This window comes from Dendrobates tinctorius, unplaced genomic scaffold (assembly GCF_039654945.1).
Source record: "Dendrobates tinctorius isolate UK_male_01 unplaced genomic scaffold, ASM3965494v1 ptg000121l, whole genome shotgun sequence".
Lineage (NCBI taxonomy): Eukaryota > Metazoa > Chordata > Amphibia > Anura > Dendrobatidae > Dendrobates > Dendrobates tinctorius.
Genome location: NW_027361789.1, coordinates 1,276,240 through 1,295,037, shown reverse-complemented (window position 1 = coordinate 1,295,037; position 18,798 = coordinate 1,276,240). Strand labels below are relative to the sequence as shown.

The 18,798-nt window shown below is 44.8% G+C and overlaps 1 protein-coding gene across 1 annotated transcript in view; it reads right to left on the bottom strand.

Moving 5' to 3' along the window:
• Nucleotides 1–18,798, bottom strand: part of TUBGCP5 (tubulin gamma complex component 5) — a 103,968-nt gene that overhangs the window by 78,329 nt on the left and 6,841 nt on the right. The window contains exons 2-4 of the mRNA XM_073541456.1: nucleotides 6,133–6,186; nucleotides 5,946–6,054; nucleotides 407–503 (exon numbers count right to left, since the gene is read on the bottom strand). Of these exons, the coding sequence (XP_073397557.1) occupies nucleotides 407–503; nucleotides 5,946–6,054; nucleotides 6,133–6,186 (260 nt within the window). The remainder of the gene's footprint in view (nucleotides 1–406; nucleotides 504–5,945; nucleotides 6,055–6,132; nucleotides 6,187–18,798) is intronic.

The following is an 18,798-nucleotide window of genomic DNA, read 5'->3' as shown; positions in this document are numbered from 1 at the left end:
GGTATAACATCCACCAACCCTAACCCGTGGTTTACCCCCCCCCCCCCCGTGGTTTACGCACATAGGCTCCATTTTAGTGCCTATGGATTTGGAATCGGACATCAAGTCCTCTAGGTGTCCCAATATTTTTGTCCATAAAGTGTACAAAATATTATAATGTTCTTACAGTGTCTCCTAGCCGGTTGTCCAGTTACAACATGCTGGAGTGGTCTGCTGCCCATAATGACACATAATACACAAGGCCAAGTCAACATGACGTCACTATTAGAGACCAGAAAACTTAACTACATGCACATTACAGATGTTTGGTTATTTACTAAAGGGTTTTGCCATTGTGGAAATTTCCCTTTTCAGGTTTATTTCCGTTCTACAGAAGCATTCACCAAAATGAGAGGCTTCCGATTACCTGCTTGTTTTTCTCTTGGCTTCTCAATAAAGTCATTTTTGGAAGGCGACTCAGACAAACAAAGCAGGAGAGACAGTACGGCATAATGAGCATCTGTCTGCAAGAAAACAGTAGTGGATGTGTATTAATATTACAATATAAGGCTATGATATTACATACAGCTACTTGAAACACTGATGGTGATAACTACAGGATAAAGAGAGGGAAGAGAACCACAGGGCCACCGATACAGATCACAGAGGGAAGAGAACCACAAGGCCACCGATACAGATCACAGAGGGAAGAGAACCACAAGGCCACTGATACAGATCACAGTGGGAAGAGAACCACAAAGCCACCGATACAGATCACAGAGGGAAGAGTACCACAAAGCCACCGATACAGATCACAGAGGGAAGAGAACCACAAAGACGCCGATACAGATCACAGAGGGAAGAGAACCACAAGGCCACCGATACAGATCACAGAGGGAAGAGAACCACAAGGCCACCGATACAGATCACAGTGGGAAGAGAACCACAAAGCCACCGATACAGATCACAGAGGGAAGAGAACCACAAGGCCACCGATACAGATCACAGAGGGAAGAGAACCACAAGGCCACCGATACAGATCACAGTGGGAAGAGAACCACAAAGCCACCGATACAGATCACAGAGGGAAGAGTACCACAAAGCCACCGATACAGATCACAGAGGGAAGAGAACCACAAGGCCACCGATACAGATCACAGAGGGAAGAGAACCACAAAGACGCCGATACAGATCACAGAGGGAAGAGAACCACAAGGCCACCGATACAGATCACAGAGGGAAGAGAACCACAAGGCCACCGATACAGATCACAGTGGGAAGAGAACCACAAAGCCACCGATACAGATCACAGAGGGAAGAGAACCACAAGGCCACCGATACAGATCACAGAGGGAAGAGAACCACAAAGACGCCGATACAGATGACAGAGGGAAGAGAACCACAAGGCCACTGATACAGATCACAGAGGGAAGAGAACCACAAGGCCACCGATACAGATCACAGTGGGAAGAGAACCACAAAGCCACCGATACAGATCACAGAGGGAAGAGAACCACAAAGCCACCGATACAGAACACAGAGGGAAGAGAACCACAAGGCCACTGATACAGATCACAGAGGGAAGAGAACCACAAGGCCACCGATACAGATCACAGTGGGAAGAGAACCACAAAGCCACCGATACAGATCACAGAGGGAAGAGAACCACAAAGACGCCGATACAGATCACAGAGGGAAGAGAACCACAAAGACGCCGATACAGAACACAGAGGGAAGAGAACCACAAGGACGCCGATACAGAACACAGAGGGAAGAGAACCACAAAGACGCAGATACAGAACACAGAGGGAAGAGAACCACAAAGACGCAGATACAGATCACAGAGGGAAGAGAATCACAAAGACGCCGATACAGGTTACAGATGGAAGAGAACCACAGGGACACCGATACAGGTTACAGAGGGAAGAGAAGAACAGGGTCACAGATAACATAGGGAAGAGAACCACAGGCCCACCGATACAGATCACAGAGGGAAGAGAAGAACAAGGCCACAAATACAGATAACATAGGGAAAAGAAGCACAAGGCCACCTATAAAGGTTACAGAGGGAAGAGAACCACAGGGCCACCCATACAGATCACAGAGGGAAGGGAAGAGAAGAACAGGGCCACAGATAAAGGTTACAGAGGGAAGAGACCCACAAGGCCACTGATAATGTTACAGAGGGAAGAGAACCACAGAGACACCGATTCAGATTACAGAGGGAAGAGGGCTTGCAACGGTAAACTATCCTCCAAACGGGTACTTAGACGATGCTCAGCAAATACAGGACATGCAGCATCAATGTGTTGCAGATTTATAGATTCTTACATGGTATGTATCTACATATTGTTTCCTACACTAGTTGGCAATAGGCTCTGTTCACACGTCTGTTAAGACATTCTCTTTTAGGATCAGACAAATGACAAGCATCTGTTACTTAAGGTATCAAATGGCAGCAGAGGGGACCCATTGATTATTATGAGGTCCATCTTTGTTCTGTTTTTTTAGAACAGAAAATAAAAAGATCTACATGGAGGATATCAAAGGGACCTAATGATAATCCATGGTGTTCTTCTGAATCTCTTTGCATAGCCAATTTAACAAATCAGTTATTTCATTTGTCTATTCCTAGAACAGACAAACAGAATGTCCGAATAGACATGTGAACAAAGTCTCATTATATATTATGTTTGAAGGAGGGCTTATAGCTTTCGGCCATGTTCACACAGTCAGTATTTGGTCAGTTTTTTACATCAATGGGTGAGAAATATAGAAGTGGTGACATGTTTCTAATATACTTTTCCTCTGATTGTTCCACTCCTGGTTTTGGCTGACAAATACTGAGGTAAAAAACTCACCAAATACCGAACGAGTGAATGTGGCCTTATGGAAATAATGTTTAATCGCCTTACAAAGACAACCTATGCCTTAGAAGTGGATACACTTGGGGTGAGTCTGCACATTAGTGGGTTATACAATGTATTAGCCTAATCAGCTGTATTATTCATGTAACCACCTGCCCTGGAGGTGAGAATATACAGTTGTGCTCAAAAGTTTTGTTTCTTGGCCTTTTTTCAGAGACCATGAAAGATAACACCAAAACTTTTTCTCCACTCATGGTTTGTGGTCGGGTGAAGCCATTTATTGTCAAACTACTGTGTTTTCTCTTTTCAAATCATAATGAAACCCAAAATGACCATGGTCAAAAGTTCACATATCCCATTTCTTAATACCATGTATTGCCCCCTCTAACAGTATTGACAGTTTGAAGTCTTTTGTGCTTGTTGTGGATGAGGTTCTTTATTTTCTCAGGTGGGTAAAGCCAATTATTGTCAAACTACTGTGTTTTCTCTTTTTAAATCATAATGACAACCCAAAACATGCAAATAACCCTGATTAAAAGTTCACATACCCTGGTGATTTTGCCCTGTTAACATGCACAGAAGTTCACACAAATGGGTTTGAATGGCTACTAAAGGTAACATCCTCACCTGTGACCTGTTTGCTTGTAACCAGTGTGTGTGCATAAGGCCGGAGTCACACTACAGCGAGATACAGCCGAGTCTCGCAGGTTAAAACCAAGCTCTGGCACCGGCACTCCGTAGCGGAGCGTGCAGCTCCATGTATTGCTGTGCGGCTGCACGCTCCACTCCGGAGTGCCGGCGCCAGAGCTTGGTTTTAACCTGCGAGACTCGGCCGTATTTCGCTGTGTGTGATCCCGGCCTAAAAGCTGAGTGAGTTCCTGGGATCCAGACAGACTCTTGCATCTTTCATCCAGCCAGTGACGTTTCAGGATTGTGAGTCATGGGGAAAGCAAAAGAACTGTCAAAGGATCTCCGGGAAAAGATAGTTGAACTGTATAAAACAGGAAAGGGATGTAAAAAGATATTCATGGAATTGATAATGCCAGTCAGCAGCATTCAAACTGTGATTAACAAATGGAAATTAGGGGCTCTGTAAAAACAAAACCACGGTCAGGTAGACCAACAGAAATTTAGTCCACAACTGCCAGGAAAATTGTTCAGGATGCAAAGAAAAACCCACAAATAACATCAGCTGAAATACTGGACTCTCTGAAAATTAGAGGTGTGGCTGTTTCAAGATGCACAATAAGGAGGCACTTGAAGAAAAATGGGATGCATGGTCGAGTTGCCAGAAGAAAGCCATTACTGAGCAAATTCCACAAAGTATCTCGCCTACGCAAACCAGAACAGAGACAAGCCTCAAAACTTCTAGAACAAGGTAATTTGGAGTGATGAGACCAAAATTGAACTTTTTGGCCACAGCCATAAACTTTACATTTGGAGAGAAATCAACAAGGCCTATGATAAAAGAAACACCATTCCTACTGTAAAGCACAGAGGTGGATCGCTGATGTTTTGGGGGATGTGTGAGCTACTAAGGCACAGGAAACTTGGTCAAAGTTGAAGGAAAGATGAGTGCAGCATGTTATCAGCAAATACTGGAGGCATATTTGCAATCATCAGCTGCGCGTGCGACGTACTTGGACATTCCAACATGACAACGATCCAAAACACAAGGCCCAGTCGACCTGTCACTGGCTACAGCAGAACAAAGTGAAGGTTCTGGAGTTGCCATCTCAATCTCCTGACCTTAATATCATTGAGCCACTCTGGCGAGATCTCAAGTGCGCAGTTCATGCTAGACAGCCCATGAATTTACAGGAACTGGAGGCTTTTTGCCAAGGAGAGTGGGCAGCTTTATCTGAGAAAATAAAGAGCCTCATCCACAACTACCACAAAAAATTTCAAACTGTTATTAATGTTAGAGGGGGCAATACATGATATTATGAAATGGGGTATGTGAACTTTTCACCAGGGTCATTTTGGGTTGTCATTATGATTTGAAGAGAGAAAACACAGTATTTTGACAATAAATGGCTTCACCCAACCACTAACCATGAGTGGAGAAAAAGTTTTGCTGTTATCACTCATATTCTCTGAAAAAAAAGGCCAAGAAAACAAAAATTCTGCCAGGGTATGTAAACTTTTGAGCACAAGTGTGTGTGTGTGAGCGTGAGTGTGCGTGTGTCACCAGGTCAAATGTGGCCAGCTTTAGCTCCTAATGTATTCCTCCGGAGCTTATCAGCATTCTCTATTTTTTTTTCTGTTTCTTTTTTTTTTTTTTTTAAATCCTCCATATGATTTCAGAGATAAGGGTTCGTGCACACGCTGCGGATTGGGGTGCGGATTTGGCCACGCGGATTTTGTAAAATCCGCAGGTAAATCTGCAGGTCAAAAGACCTGCGGTTTTACCTGTGATTGCTCTGCGGTTTTGCCCTGCGGTTTTTCATCTCCACAATGGAGGAGATGGCAAACCGCAGCGGAATCCGCAGAAAGAATTGACATGTCAATTCTTTCTGCGGTTTAGAAACTGCAGGAAAACCGCGTGGAAAAATCCGCACCGTCTGCACTGCGGTTTTTAATATCCATAGGATATTATGGTACTGTACACCGCAGCAAAAACTGCTACGGATCCTCAGCGGCCAAATCTGCTGTGGAACCGCAGCAGAATCCGCAGCGTGTGCACACACCCTCAGGGTGTATTAAGTTTAATACTAATTTTGATAGTCTTTATCAAGACAGTGTGGCTTTCAGGATTCTCTGGGGGTCTGTCTTTAGGCAGCTCTGCATTATTTCCCTGTGAGCGTCACCCCATTAGTAAAGACCATAAAAGTCAGCACTATATAAAAAGGCCCATATCTCTGGAACCGTATGTTAGATTTATAATAATAAAAAAGGAATTCTCATGAGAACAGTGGGTACAAAATAAGAGCAAATCCTCGTCATTTTTGACCGGGTGAAAGGTCCTCTTTAAGCATCGGAAACCTAAAACTAGAAACGAACAAATGACAGTAATATTAAATTTTGGACTACACACTGGAGCTATGACATGTCCATAACACTATCTTTTTATACTGTCTGTTTCACTAGAATTCACACCTTTGCCCCTCCTGTGCTTGAAAGAGGACGATCCAAAAACTCCTGTGTGAGGCGCTTCCAGCTCTCGGCCTTACGCAGATCTGAATGGATCACAAACTTTTCATAGATCCTAAAATTAAAGCTCATTTTAATGTTTCCGCTATAATAGCATTTATGTGTAGAATAATGAATTATAAAATCACGTTACCCGTCCAAGGTGCGCTGTATCTTGTGACTGCTCACATCAAGGTACCGGTGGAATCTACAGAGAACAGAGTCACAATGCAGAAATGTAGGTGGAATTTACAGAGAATAGAGTTACAGTGCAGAAGTGTAGGTGGAACCTACAGAGAATAGAGTCACAGTGCAGAAGTGTAGGTGGAATCTACAGAGAACAGAGTCACAGTGCAGAAGTGTAGGTGGAATCTACAGAGAACAGAGTCACAGTGCAGAAGTGTAGGTAGAATCTACAGAGAATAGAGTCACAGTGCAGAAGTGTAGGTGGAATCTACAGAGTATAGAGTCACAGTGCAGAAGTGTAGGTGGAATTCACAGAGAATAGTCACAGTGCAGTAGTGTAGGTGGAATCCACAGAGAATAGAGTCACAGTGCAGAAGTGTAGGTGGAATCTACAGAGAATAGAGTCACACTGCAGAAGTGTAGGTGGAATCTACAGAGAACAGAGTCACAGTGAAGAAGTGTAGGTGGAATCCACAGAGAATAGAGTCACAGTGCAGTAGTGTAGGTGGAATCCACAGAGAATAGAGTCACAGTGCAGAAGTGTAGGTGGAATCTACAGAGAATAGAGTCACACTGCAGAAGTGTAGGTGGAATCTACAGAGAACAGAGTCACAGTGAAGAAGTGTAGGTGGAATCCACAGAGAATAGAGTCACAGTGCAGTAGTGTAGGTGGAATCCACAGAGAATAGAGTCACAGTGCAGAAGTGTAGGTGGAATCTACAGAGAATAGAGTCACAGTGCAGAAGTGTAGGTGGAATCTACAGAGAACAGAGTCACAGTGCAGAAGTGTAGGTGGAATCTACAGAGAACAGAGTCACAGTGCAGAAGTGTAGGTAGAATCTACAGAGAATAGAGTCACAGTGCAGAAGTGTAGGTGGAATCTACAGAGTATAGAGTCACAGTGCAGAAGTGTAGGTGGAATTCACAGAGAATAGTCACAGTGCAGTAGTGTAGGTGGAATCCACAGAGAATAGAGTCACAGTGCAGAAGTGTAGGTGGAATCTACAGAGAACAGAGTCACAGTGCAGAAGTGTAGGTGGAATCTACAGAGAACAGAGTCACAGTGCAGAAGTGTAGGTAGAATCTACAGAGAACAGAGTCACAGTGCAGAAGTGTAGGTGGAATCTACAGAGAACAGAGTCACAGTGAAGAAGTGTAGGTGGAATCCACAGAGAATAGAGTCACAGTGCAGTAGTGTAGGTGGAATCCACAGAGAATAGAGTCACAGTGCAGAAGTGTAGGTGGAATCTACAGAGAATAGAGTCACACTGCAGAAGTGTAGGTGGAATCTACAGAGAATAGTCGCAGTGCAGAAGTGCAGGTGGAAACTACAGAGAATAGAGTCACAGTGCAGTAGTGTAGGTGGAATCCACAAAGAATAGAGTCACAGTGCAGAAGTGCAGGTGGAATCTACAGAGAATAGAGTCACAATACAGAAGTGTAGTTGTAATCTACAGAGAATAGAGTCACAGTACAGAAGTTTAGGTGAAATCTACAGAGAATAGTCACAGTGCAGAAGTGTAGGTGAAATCTACAGAGAATAGAGTCACAGTGCAGAAGTGTAGGTGGGAATCTACAAAGAATAGTCACAGTGCAGAAGTGTAGGTGGGAATCTACAGAGAATAGAGTCACAGTGCAGTAGTGTAGGTGGAATCCACAAAGAATAGAGTCACAGTGCAGAAGTTTAGGTGAAATCTACAGAGAATAGTCACAGTGCAGAAGTGTAGGTGGAATCTACAGAGAACAGAGTCACAGTGCAGAAGTGTAGGTGGGAATCTACAGAGAATAGTCACAGTGCAGAAGTGTAGGTGGGAATCTACAGAGAATAGTCACAGTGCAGAAGTGTAGGTGGGAATCTACAGAGAATAGTCACAGTGCAGAAGTGTAGGTGAAATCTACAGAGAATAGTCACAGTGCAGAAGTGTAGGTGAAATCTACAGAGAATAGAGTCACAGTGCAGAAGTGTAGGTGGGAATCTACAGAGAATAGTCACAGTGCAGAAGTGTAGGTGGGAATCTACAGAGAATAGTCACAGTGCAGAAGTGTAGGTGAAATCTACAGAGAATAGTCACAGTGCAGAAGTGTAGGTGAAATCTACAGAGAATAGAGTCACAGTGCAGAAGTGTAGGTGGGAATCTACAGAGAATAGTCACAGTGCAGAAGTGTAGGTGGGAATCTACAGAGAATAGAGTCACAGTGCAGTAGTGTAGGTGGAATCCACAAAGAATAGAGTCACAGTGCAGAAGTTTAGGTGAAATCTACAGAGAATAGTCACAGTGCAGAAGTGTAGGTGAAATCTACAGAGAATAGAGTCACAGTGCAGAAGTGTAGGTGGGAATCTACAGAGAATAGTCACAGTGCAGAAGTGTAGGTGGGAATCTACAGAGAATAGTCACAGTGCAGAAGTGTAGGTGAAATCTACAGAGAATAGTCACAGTACAGAAGTGTAGGTGGAATCTACAGAGAACAGAGTCACAGTGCAGAAGTGTAGGTGGGAATCTACAGAGAATAGTCACAGTGCAGAAGTGTAGGTGGAATCTACAGAGAATAGAGTCACAGCAAAGAAGTTTAGGTGAAATCTACAGAGAATAGTCACAGTGCAGAAGTGTACGTGAAATCAACAGAGAATAGCGTCACAGTGCAGAAGTGTAGGTGGGAATCTACAGAGAATAGTCACAGTGCAGAAGTGTAGGTGGGAATCTACAGAGAACAGAGTCACAGTGCAGAAGTGTAGGTGAAATCTACAGAGAATAGTCACAGTGCAGAAGTGTAGGTGGAATCTACAGAGAATAGTCACAGTGCAGAAGTGTAGGTGAAATCTACAGAGAATAGTCACAGTGCAGAAGTGTAGGTGGAATCTACAGAGAACAGAGTCACAGTGCAGAAGTGTAGGTGGAATCTACAGAGAATAGAGTCACAGCAAAGAAGTTTAGGTGAAATCTACAGAGAATAGTCACAGTGCAGAAGTGTACGTGAAATCAACAGAGAATAGCGTCACAGTGCAGAAGTTTATCTAAGCACCTAGTAGCAGTTCATGTGATTTATGATAAACCCAAACAGATAAGACTCGAAAAACACAAGCTGTTGTACACTACAACTCTCAGCACACCTTTATAGACCAGAGAGTGACATGGGTAGCTACCCCCTTAAGCACAGCCCTGACACTCAAAGAATCATTAGTCTCGCCTTTCTTTTACAAGAATAAACACAGATGAGCTCAAAATGGGATTTGTAGTGCTACAGCCATAACAGCAGCATGTAATGTATGAGCACGATCAGTGTAAAACTGATGACTGCTGGGACTTGTAGTGCTACTCTCCATAACAGCAGCATGTAATGTATGAGCACGATCAGTGTAATACTGATGACTGCTGGGACTTGTAGTGCTACTCCCCATAACAGCAGCATGTAATGTATGAGCACGATCAGTGTAATACTGATGACTGCTGGGACTTGTAGTGCTACAGCCCATACCAGCAGCATGTAATGTATGAGCACGATCAGTGTAATACTGATGACTGCTGGGACTTGTAGTGCTACTCTCCATAACAGCAGCATGTAATGTATGAGCACGATCAGTGTAATACTGATGACTGCTGGGACTTGTAGTGCTACTCTCCATAACAGCAGCATGTAATGTATGAGCACGATCAGTGTAATACTGATGACTGCTGGGACTTGTAGTGCTACTCCCCATAACAGCAGCATGTAATGTATGAGCACGATCAGTGTAATACTGATGACTGCTGGGACTTGTAGTGCTACAGCCCATACCAGCAGCATGTAATGTATGAGCACGATCAGTGTAATACTGATGACTGCTGGGACTTGTAGTGCTACTCCCCATAACAGCAGCATGTAATGTATGAGCACGATCAGTGTAATACTCATGACTGCCGGAACTTGTAGTGCTACTCCCCGTAACAGCAGCATGGAATGTATGAGCACGATCAGTGTAATACTGATGACTGCTGGGACTTGTAGTGCTACTCCCCGTAACAGCAGCATGGAATGTATGAGCACGATCAGTGTAATACTGATGACTGCTGGGACTTGTAGTGCTACTCCCCGTAACAGCAGCATGTAATGCATGAGCACGATCAGGGTAAAACTGATGACTGCTGGGACTTGTAGTGCTACTCCCCATAACAGCAGCATGTAATGTATGAGCACGATCAGTGTAATACTGATGACTGCTAGGACTTGTAGTGCTACTCCCCATAACAGCAGCATGTAATGTATGAGCACGATCAGTGTAATACTGATGACTGCTGGGACTTGTAGTGCTACAGCCCATAACAGCAGCATGTAATGTATGAGCACGATCAGTGTAATACTGGTGACTGCTGGGACTTGTAGTGCTACTCCCCGTAACAGCAGCATGTAACGTATGAGCACGATCACTATAATACTGATGACTGCTGGGACTTGTAGTGCTACTCCCCGAAACAGCAGCATGTAATGTATGAGCACGATCAGTGTAATACTGATGACTGCTGGGACTTGTAGTGCTACTCCCCTTAACAGCAGCATGTAATGTATGAGCACGATCAGTGTAATACTGACTTGTAGTGCTACAGCCCATAACAGCAGCATGTAATGTATGAGCACGATCAGTGTAATACTGATGACTGCTGGGACTTGTAGTGCTACAGCCCATAACAGCAGCATGCAATGTATGAGCACGATCAGTGTAATACTGATGACTGCTGGGACTTGTAGTGCTACAGCCCATAACAGCAGCATGTAATGTATGAGCACGATCAGTGTAATACTGGTGACTGCTGGGACTTGTAGTGCTACTCCCCGAAACAGCAGCATGTAATGTATGAGCACGATCAGTATAATACTGATGACTGCTGGGACTTGTAGTGCTACTCCCCTTAACAGCAGCATGTAATGTATGAGCACGATCAGTGTAATACTGATGACTGCTGGGACTTGTAGTGCTACAGCCCATAACAGCAGCATGGAATGTATGAGCACGATCAGTGTAATACTGATGACTGCTGGGACTTGTAGTGCTACTCCCCATAACAGCAGCATGTAATGTATGAGCACGATCAGTGTAATACTCATGACTGCCGGAACTTGTAGTGCTACTCCCCGTAACAGCAGCATGTAATGTATGAGCACGATCAGTGTAATACTGATGACTGCTGGGACTTGTAGTGCTACTCTCCGTAACAGCAGCATGGAATGTATGAGCACGATCAGTGAAATACTGATGACTGCTGGGACTTGTAGTGCTACTCCCCATAACAGCAGCATGGAATGTATGAGCACGATCAGTGAAATACTGATGACTGCTGGGACTTGTAGTGCTACTCCCCATAACAGCAGCATGTATTGTATGCGCACGATCAGTGTAATACTGATGACTGCTGTGACTTGTAGTGCTACTCCCCATAACAGCAGCATGTAATGTATGAGCACGATCAGTGAAATACTAATGACTGCTGGAACTTGTAGTGCTACTCCCCATAACAGCAGCATGTAATGTATGAGCGCGATCAGTGTAATACTGATGACTGCTGGGACTTGTAGTGCTACTCCCCATAACAGCAGCATGTAATGTATGAGCACGATCAGTGTAATTCTGATGACTGCTGGGACTTGTAGTGCTACAGCCCATAACAGCGGCATGTAATGTATGAACATGATCAGTGTAATACTGATGACTGCTGGGACTTGTAGTGCTACTCCCCATAACAGCAGCATGGAATGTATGAGCACGATCAGTGTAATACTGATGACTGCTGGGACTTGTAGTGCTACTCCCCATAACAGCAGCATGTAATGTATGAGCACGATCAGTGTAATACTGATGACTGCTGGGACTTGTAGTGCTACTCCACATTAGAGCAGCATGTAATGTATGAGCACGATCAGAGTAATACTGATGATGACTGCTGGGACTTGTAGTGCTACTCCCCGTAACAGCAGCATGTAATGTATGAGCACGATCAGTGTAATACTGGTGACTGCTAGGACTTGTAGTGCTACTCCCCGTAACAGCAGCATGGAATGTATGAGCACGATCAGTGTAATACTGATGACTGCTGGGACTTGTAGTGCTACTCCCCGTAACAGCAGCATGTAATGTATGAGCACGATCAGTGTAATACTGATGACTGCTGGGACTTGTAGTGCTACTCCCCATAACAGCAGCATGTAATGTATGAGCACGATCAGTGTAATACTGATGACTGCTGGGACTTGTAGTGCTACAGCCCATAACAGCGGCATGTAATGTATGAGCACGATCAGTGTAATACTGATGACTGCTGGGACTTGTAGTGCTACTCCCTGTAACAGCAGCATGTAATGTATGAGCGCGATCAGTGTAATACTGATGACTGCTGGGACTTGTAGTGCTACTCCCCATAACAGCAGCATGTAATGTATGAGCATGATCAGTGTAATACTGATGACTGCTGGGACTTGTAGTGCTACAGCCCATAACAGCAGCATGTAATGTATGAGCATGATCAGTGTAATACTGATGACTGCTGGGACTTGTAGTGCTACAACCCATAACAGCAGCATGTAATGTATGAGCACGATCAGTGTAATACTGATGACTGCTGGGACTTGTAGTGCTACTCCCCATAACAGCAGCATGTAATGTATGAGCACGATCAGTGTAATACTGATGACTGCTGGGACTTGTAGTGCTACTCCCCATAACAGCAGCATGTAATGTATGAGCACGATCAGTGTAATACTCATGACTGCCGGAACTTGTAGTGCTACTCCCCATAACAGCAGCATGTAATGTATGAGCACGATCAGTGTAATACTGATGACTGCTAGGACTTGTAGTGCTACTCCCCATAACAGCAGCATGTAATGTATGAGCACGATCAGTGTAATACTGATGACTGCTGGGACTTGTAGTGCTACAGCCCATAACAGCAGCATGTAATGTATGAGCACGATCAGTGTAATACTGGTGACTGCTGGGACTTGTAGTGCTACTCCCCGTAACAGCAGCATGTAACGTATGAGCACGATCACTATAATACTGATGACTGCTGGGACTTGTAGTGCTACTCCCCGAAACAGCAGCATGTAATGTATGAGCACGATCAGTATAATACTGATGACTGCTGGGACTTGTAGTGCTACTCCCCTTAACAGCAGCATGTAATGTATGAGCACGATCAGTGTAATACTGATGACTGCTGGGACTTGTAGTGCTACAGCCCATAACAGCAGCATGTAATGTATGAGCACGATCAGTGTAATACTGATGACTGCTGGGACTTGTAGTGCTACAGCCCATAACAGCAGCATGCAATGTATGAGCACGATCAGTGTAATACTGATGACTGCTGGGACTTGTAGTGCTACAGCCCATAACAGCAGCATGTAATGTATGAGCACGATCAGTGTAATACTGGTGACTGCTGGGACTTGTAGTGCTACTCCCCGAAACAGCAGCATGTAATGTATGAGCACGATCAGTGTAATACTGATGACTGCTGGGACTTGTAGTGCTACAGCCCATAACAGCAGCATGGAATGTATGAGCACGATCAGTGTAATACTGATGACTGCTGGGACTTGTAGTGCTACTCCCCATAACAGCAGCATGTAATGTATGAGCACGATCAGTGTAATACTGATGACTGCTGGGACTTGTAGTGCTACTCTCCGTAACAGCAGCATGGAATGTATGAGCACGATCAGTGAAATACTGATGACTGCTGGGACTTGTAGTGCTACTCCCCATAACAGCAGCATGTATTGTATGAGCACGATCAGTGTAATACTGATGACTGCTGTGACTTGTAGTGCTACTCCCCATAACAGCAGCATGTATTGTATGAGCACGATCACTGTAATACTGATGACTGCTGGGACTTGTAGTGCTAGTCCCCGAAACAGCAGCATGGAATGTATGAGCACGATCAGTGAAATACTGATGACTGCCGGAACTTGTAGTGCTACTCCCCGAAACAGTAGCATGTAATGTATGAGCACGATCAGTGTAATACTCATGACTTCTGGGACTTGTAGTGCTACTCCCCATAACAGCAGCATGTAATGTATGAGCACGATCAGTGAAATACTAATGACTGCTGGAACTTGTAGTGCTACTCCCCATAACAGCAGCATGTAATGTATGAGCGCGATCAGTGTAATACTGATGACTGATGGGACTTGTAGTGCTACTCCCCATAACAGCAGCATGTAATGTATGAGCACGATCAGTGTAATTCTGATGACTGCTGGGACTTGTAGTGCTACAGCCCATAACAGCGGCATGTAATGTATGAACATGATCAGTGTAATACTGATGACTGCTGGGACTTGTAGTGCTACTCCCCATAACAGCAGCATGGAATGTATGAGCACGATCAGTGTAATACTGATGACTGCTGGGACTTGTAGTGTTACTCCCCATAACAGCAGCATGTAATGTATGAGCACGATCAGTGTAATACTGGTGACTGCTAGGACTTGTAGTGCTACTCCCCGTAACAGCAGCATGGAATGTATGAGCACGATCAGTGTAATACTGATGACTGCTGGGACTTGTAGTGCTACTCCCCGTAACAGCAGCATGTAATGTATGAGCACGATCAGTGTAATACTGATGACTGCTGGGACTTGTAATGCTACTCCCCATAACAGCAGCATGTAATGTATGAGCACGATCAGTGTAATACTGATGACTGCTGGGACTTGTAGTGCTACAGCCCATAACAGCGGCATGTAATGTATGAGCACGATCAGTGTAATACTGATGACTGCTGGGACTTGTAGTGCTACAGCCCATAACAGCAGCATGTAATGTATGAGCACGATCAGTGTAATACTGATGACTGCTGGGACTTGTAGTGCTACAGCCCATAACAGCAGCATGCAATGTATGAGCACGATCAGTGTAATACTGATGACTGCTGGGACTTGTAGTGCTACAGCCCATAACAGCAGCATGTAATGTATGAGCACGATCAGTGTAATACTGGTGACTGCTGGGACTTGTAGTGCTACTTCCCGAAACAGCAGCATGTAATGTATGAGCACGATCAGTATAATACTGATGACTGCTGGGACTTGTAGTGCTACTCCCCTTAACAGCAGCATGTAATGTATGAGCACGATCAGTGTAATACTGATGACTGCTGGGACTTGTAGTGCTACAGCCCATAACAGCAGCATGGAATGTATGAGCACGATCAGTGTAATACTGATGACTGCTGGGACTTGTAGTGCTACTCCCCATAACAGCAGCATGTAATGTATGAGCACGATCAGTGTAATACTCATGACTGCCGGAACTTGTAGTGCTACTCCCCGTAACAGCAGCATGTAATGTATGAGCACGATCAGTGTAATACTGATGACTGCTGGGACTTGTAGTGCTACTCTCCGTAACAGCAGCATGGAATGTATGAGCACGATCAGTGAAATACTGATGACTGCTGGGACTTGTAGTGCTACTCCCCATAACAGCAGCATGTATTGTATGAGCACGATCAGTGTAATACTGATGACTGCTGTGACTTGTAGTGCTACTCCCCATAACAGCAGCATGTATTGTATGAGCACGATCACTGTAATACTGATGACTGCTGGGACTTGTAGTGCTAGTCCCCGAAACAGCAGCATGGAATGTATGAGCACGATCAGTGAAATACTGATGACTGCCGGAACTTGTAGTGCTACTCCCCGAAACAGTAGCATGTAATGTATGAGCACGATCAGTGTAATACTCATGACTTCTGGGACTTGTAGTGCTACTCCCCATAACAGCAGCATGTAATGTATGAGCACGATCAGTGAAATACTAATGACTGCTGGAACTTGTAGTGCTACTCCCCATAACAGCAGCATGTAATGTATGAGCGCGATCAGTGTAATACTGATGACTGATGGGACTTGTAGTGCTACTCCCCATAACAGCAGCATGTAATGTATGAGCACGATCAGTGTAATTCTGATGACTGCTGGGACTTGTAGTGCTACAGCCCATAACAGCGGCATGTAATGTATGAACATGATCAGTGTAATACTGATGACTGCTGGGACTTGTAGTGCTACTCTCCATAACAGCAGCATGGAATGTATGAGCACGATCAGTGTAATACTGATGACTGCTGGGACTTGTAGTGCTACTCCCCATAACAGCAGCATGTAATGTATGAGCACGATCAGTGTAATACTGGTGACTGCTAGGACTTGTAGTGCTACTCCCCGTAACAGCAGCATGGAATGTATGAGCACGATCAGTGTAATACTGATGACTGCTGGGACTTGTAGTGCTACTCCCCGTAACAGCAGCATGTAATGTATGAGCACGATCAGTGTAATACTGATGACTGCTGGGACTTGTAATGCTACTCCCCATAACAGCAGCATGTAATGTATGAGCACGATCAGTGTAATACTGATGACTGCTGGGACTTGTAGTGCTACAGCCCATAACAGCGGCATGTAATGTATGAGCACGATCAGTGTAATACTGATGACTGCTGGGACTTGTAGTGCTACTCCCCGTAACAGCAGCATGTAATGTATGAGCGCGATCAGTGTAATACTGATGACTGCTGGGACTTGTAGTGCTACTCCCCATAACAGCAGCATGTAATGTATGAGCATGATCAGTGTAATACTGATGACTGCTGGGACTTGTAGTGCTACAGCCCATAACAGCAGCATGTAATGTATGAGCATGATCAGTGTAATACTGATGACTGCTGGGACTTGTAGTGCTACTCCCCATAACAGCAGCATGTAATGTAAGAGCACGATCAGTGTAATACTGGTGACTGCTGGGACTTGTAGTGCTAGTAGTGCTACTCCCCGTAACAGCAGCATGTAATGTATGAGCACGATCAGTGTAATACTGATGACTGCTGGGACTTGTAGTGCTACTCCCCGTAACAGCGGCATGTAATGTATGAGCATGATCAGTGTAATACTGGTGACTGCTGGGACTTGTAGTGCTACTCCCCGTAACAGCAGCATGTAATGTATGAGCACGATCAGTGTAATACTGATGACTGCTGGGACTTTTAGTGCTACAGCCCATAACAGCAGCATGTAATGTATGAGCATGATCAGTGTAATACTGATGACTGCTGGGACTTGTAGTGCTACTCCCCATAACAGCAGCATGTAATGTATGAGCACGATCAGTGTAATACTGGTGACTGCTGGGACTTGTAGTGCTACTCCCCGTAACAGCGGCATGTAATGTATGAGCACGATCAGTGTAATACTGATGACAGCTGGGACTTGTAGTGCTACTCCCCGTCCCAGCAGCATGTAATGTACGAGCACGATCAGTGTAATACTGATGACTGCTGGGACTTGTAGTGCTACTCCCCGTAACAGCAGCATGTAATGTATGAGCATGATCAGTGTAATACTGATGACTGCTGGGACTTGTAGTGCTACTCCCCGTAACAGCGGCATGTAATGTATGAGCACGATCAGTGTAATACTGATGACTGCTGGGACTTGTAGTGCTACTCCCCATAACAGCGGCATGTAATGTATGAGCATGATCAGTGTAATACTGGTGACTGCTGGGACTTGTAGTGCTACTCCCCATAACAGCAGCATGTAATGTATGAGCACGATCAGTGTAATACTGATGACTGCTGGGACTTGTAGTGCTACTCCCCATAACAGCAGCATGTAATGTATGAGCATGATCAGTGTAACACTGGTGACTGCTGGGACTTGTAGTGCTACTCCCCGTAACAGCGGCATGTAATGTATGAGCATGATCAGTGTAATACTGGTGACTGCTGGGACTTGTAGTGCTACTCCCCGTACCAGCAGCATGTAATGTATGAGCACGATCAGTGTAATACTGATGACTGCTGGGACTTGTAGTGCTACTCCCCATAACAGCAGCATGTAATGTATGAGCATGATCAGTGTAATACTGGTGACTGCTGGGACTTGTAGTGCTACTCCCCGTAACAGCGGCATGTAATGTATGAACACGATCAGTGTAATACTGATGACTGCTGGGACTTGTAGTGCTACTCCCCGTAACAGCGGCATGTAATGTATGAGCACGATCAGTGTAATACTGGTGACTGCTGGGACTTGTAGTGCTACTCCCCATAACAGCAGCATGTAATGTATGAGCACGATCAGTGTAATACTGGTGACTGCTGGGACTTGTAGTGCTACTCCCCGTAACAGCGGCATGTAATGTATGAGCACGATCAGTGTAATACTGGTGACTGCTGGGACTTGTAGTGCTACTCCCCGTAACAGCGGCATGTAATGTATGAGCACGATCAGTGTAATACTGGTGACTGCTGGGACTTATAGTGCTACTCCCCGTAACAGCGGCTTGTAATGTATGAGCACGATCAGTGTAATACTGATGACTGCTGGGACTTGTAGTGCTACTCCCCATAACAGCAGCATGTAATGTATGAGCGCGATCAGTGTAATACTGATGACTGCTGGGACTTGTAGTGCTACAGTCCATAACAGCAGCATGTAATGTATGAGCATGATCAGTGTAATACTGATGACTGCTGGGACTTGTAGTGCTACTCCCCATAACAGCGGCATGTAATGTATGAGCACGATCAGTGTAATACTGATGACTGCTGGGACTTGTAGTGCTACTCCCCGTAACAGCGGCATG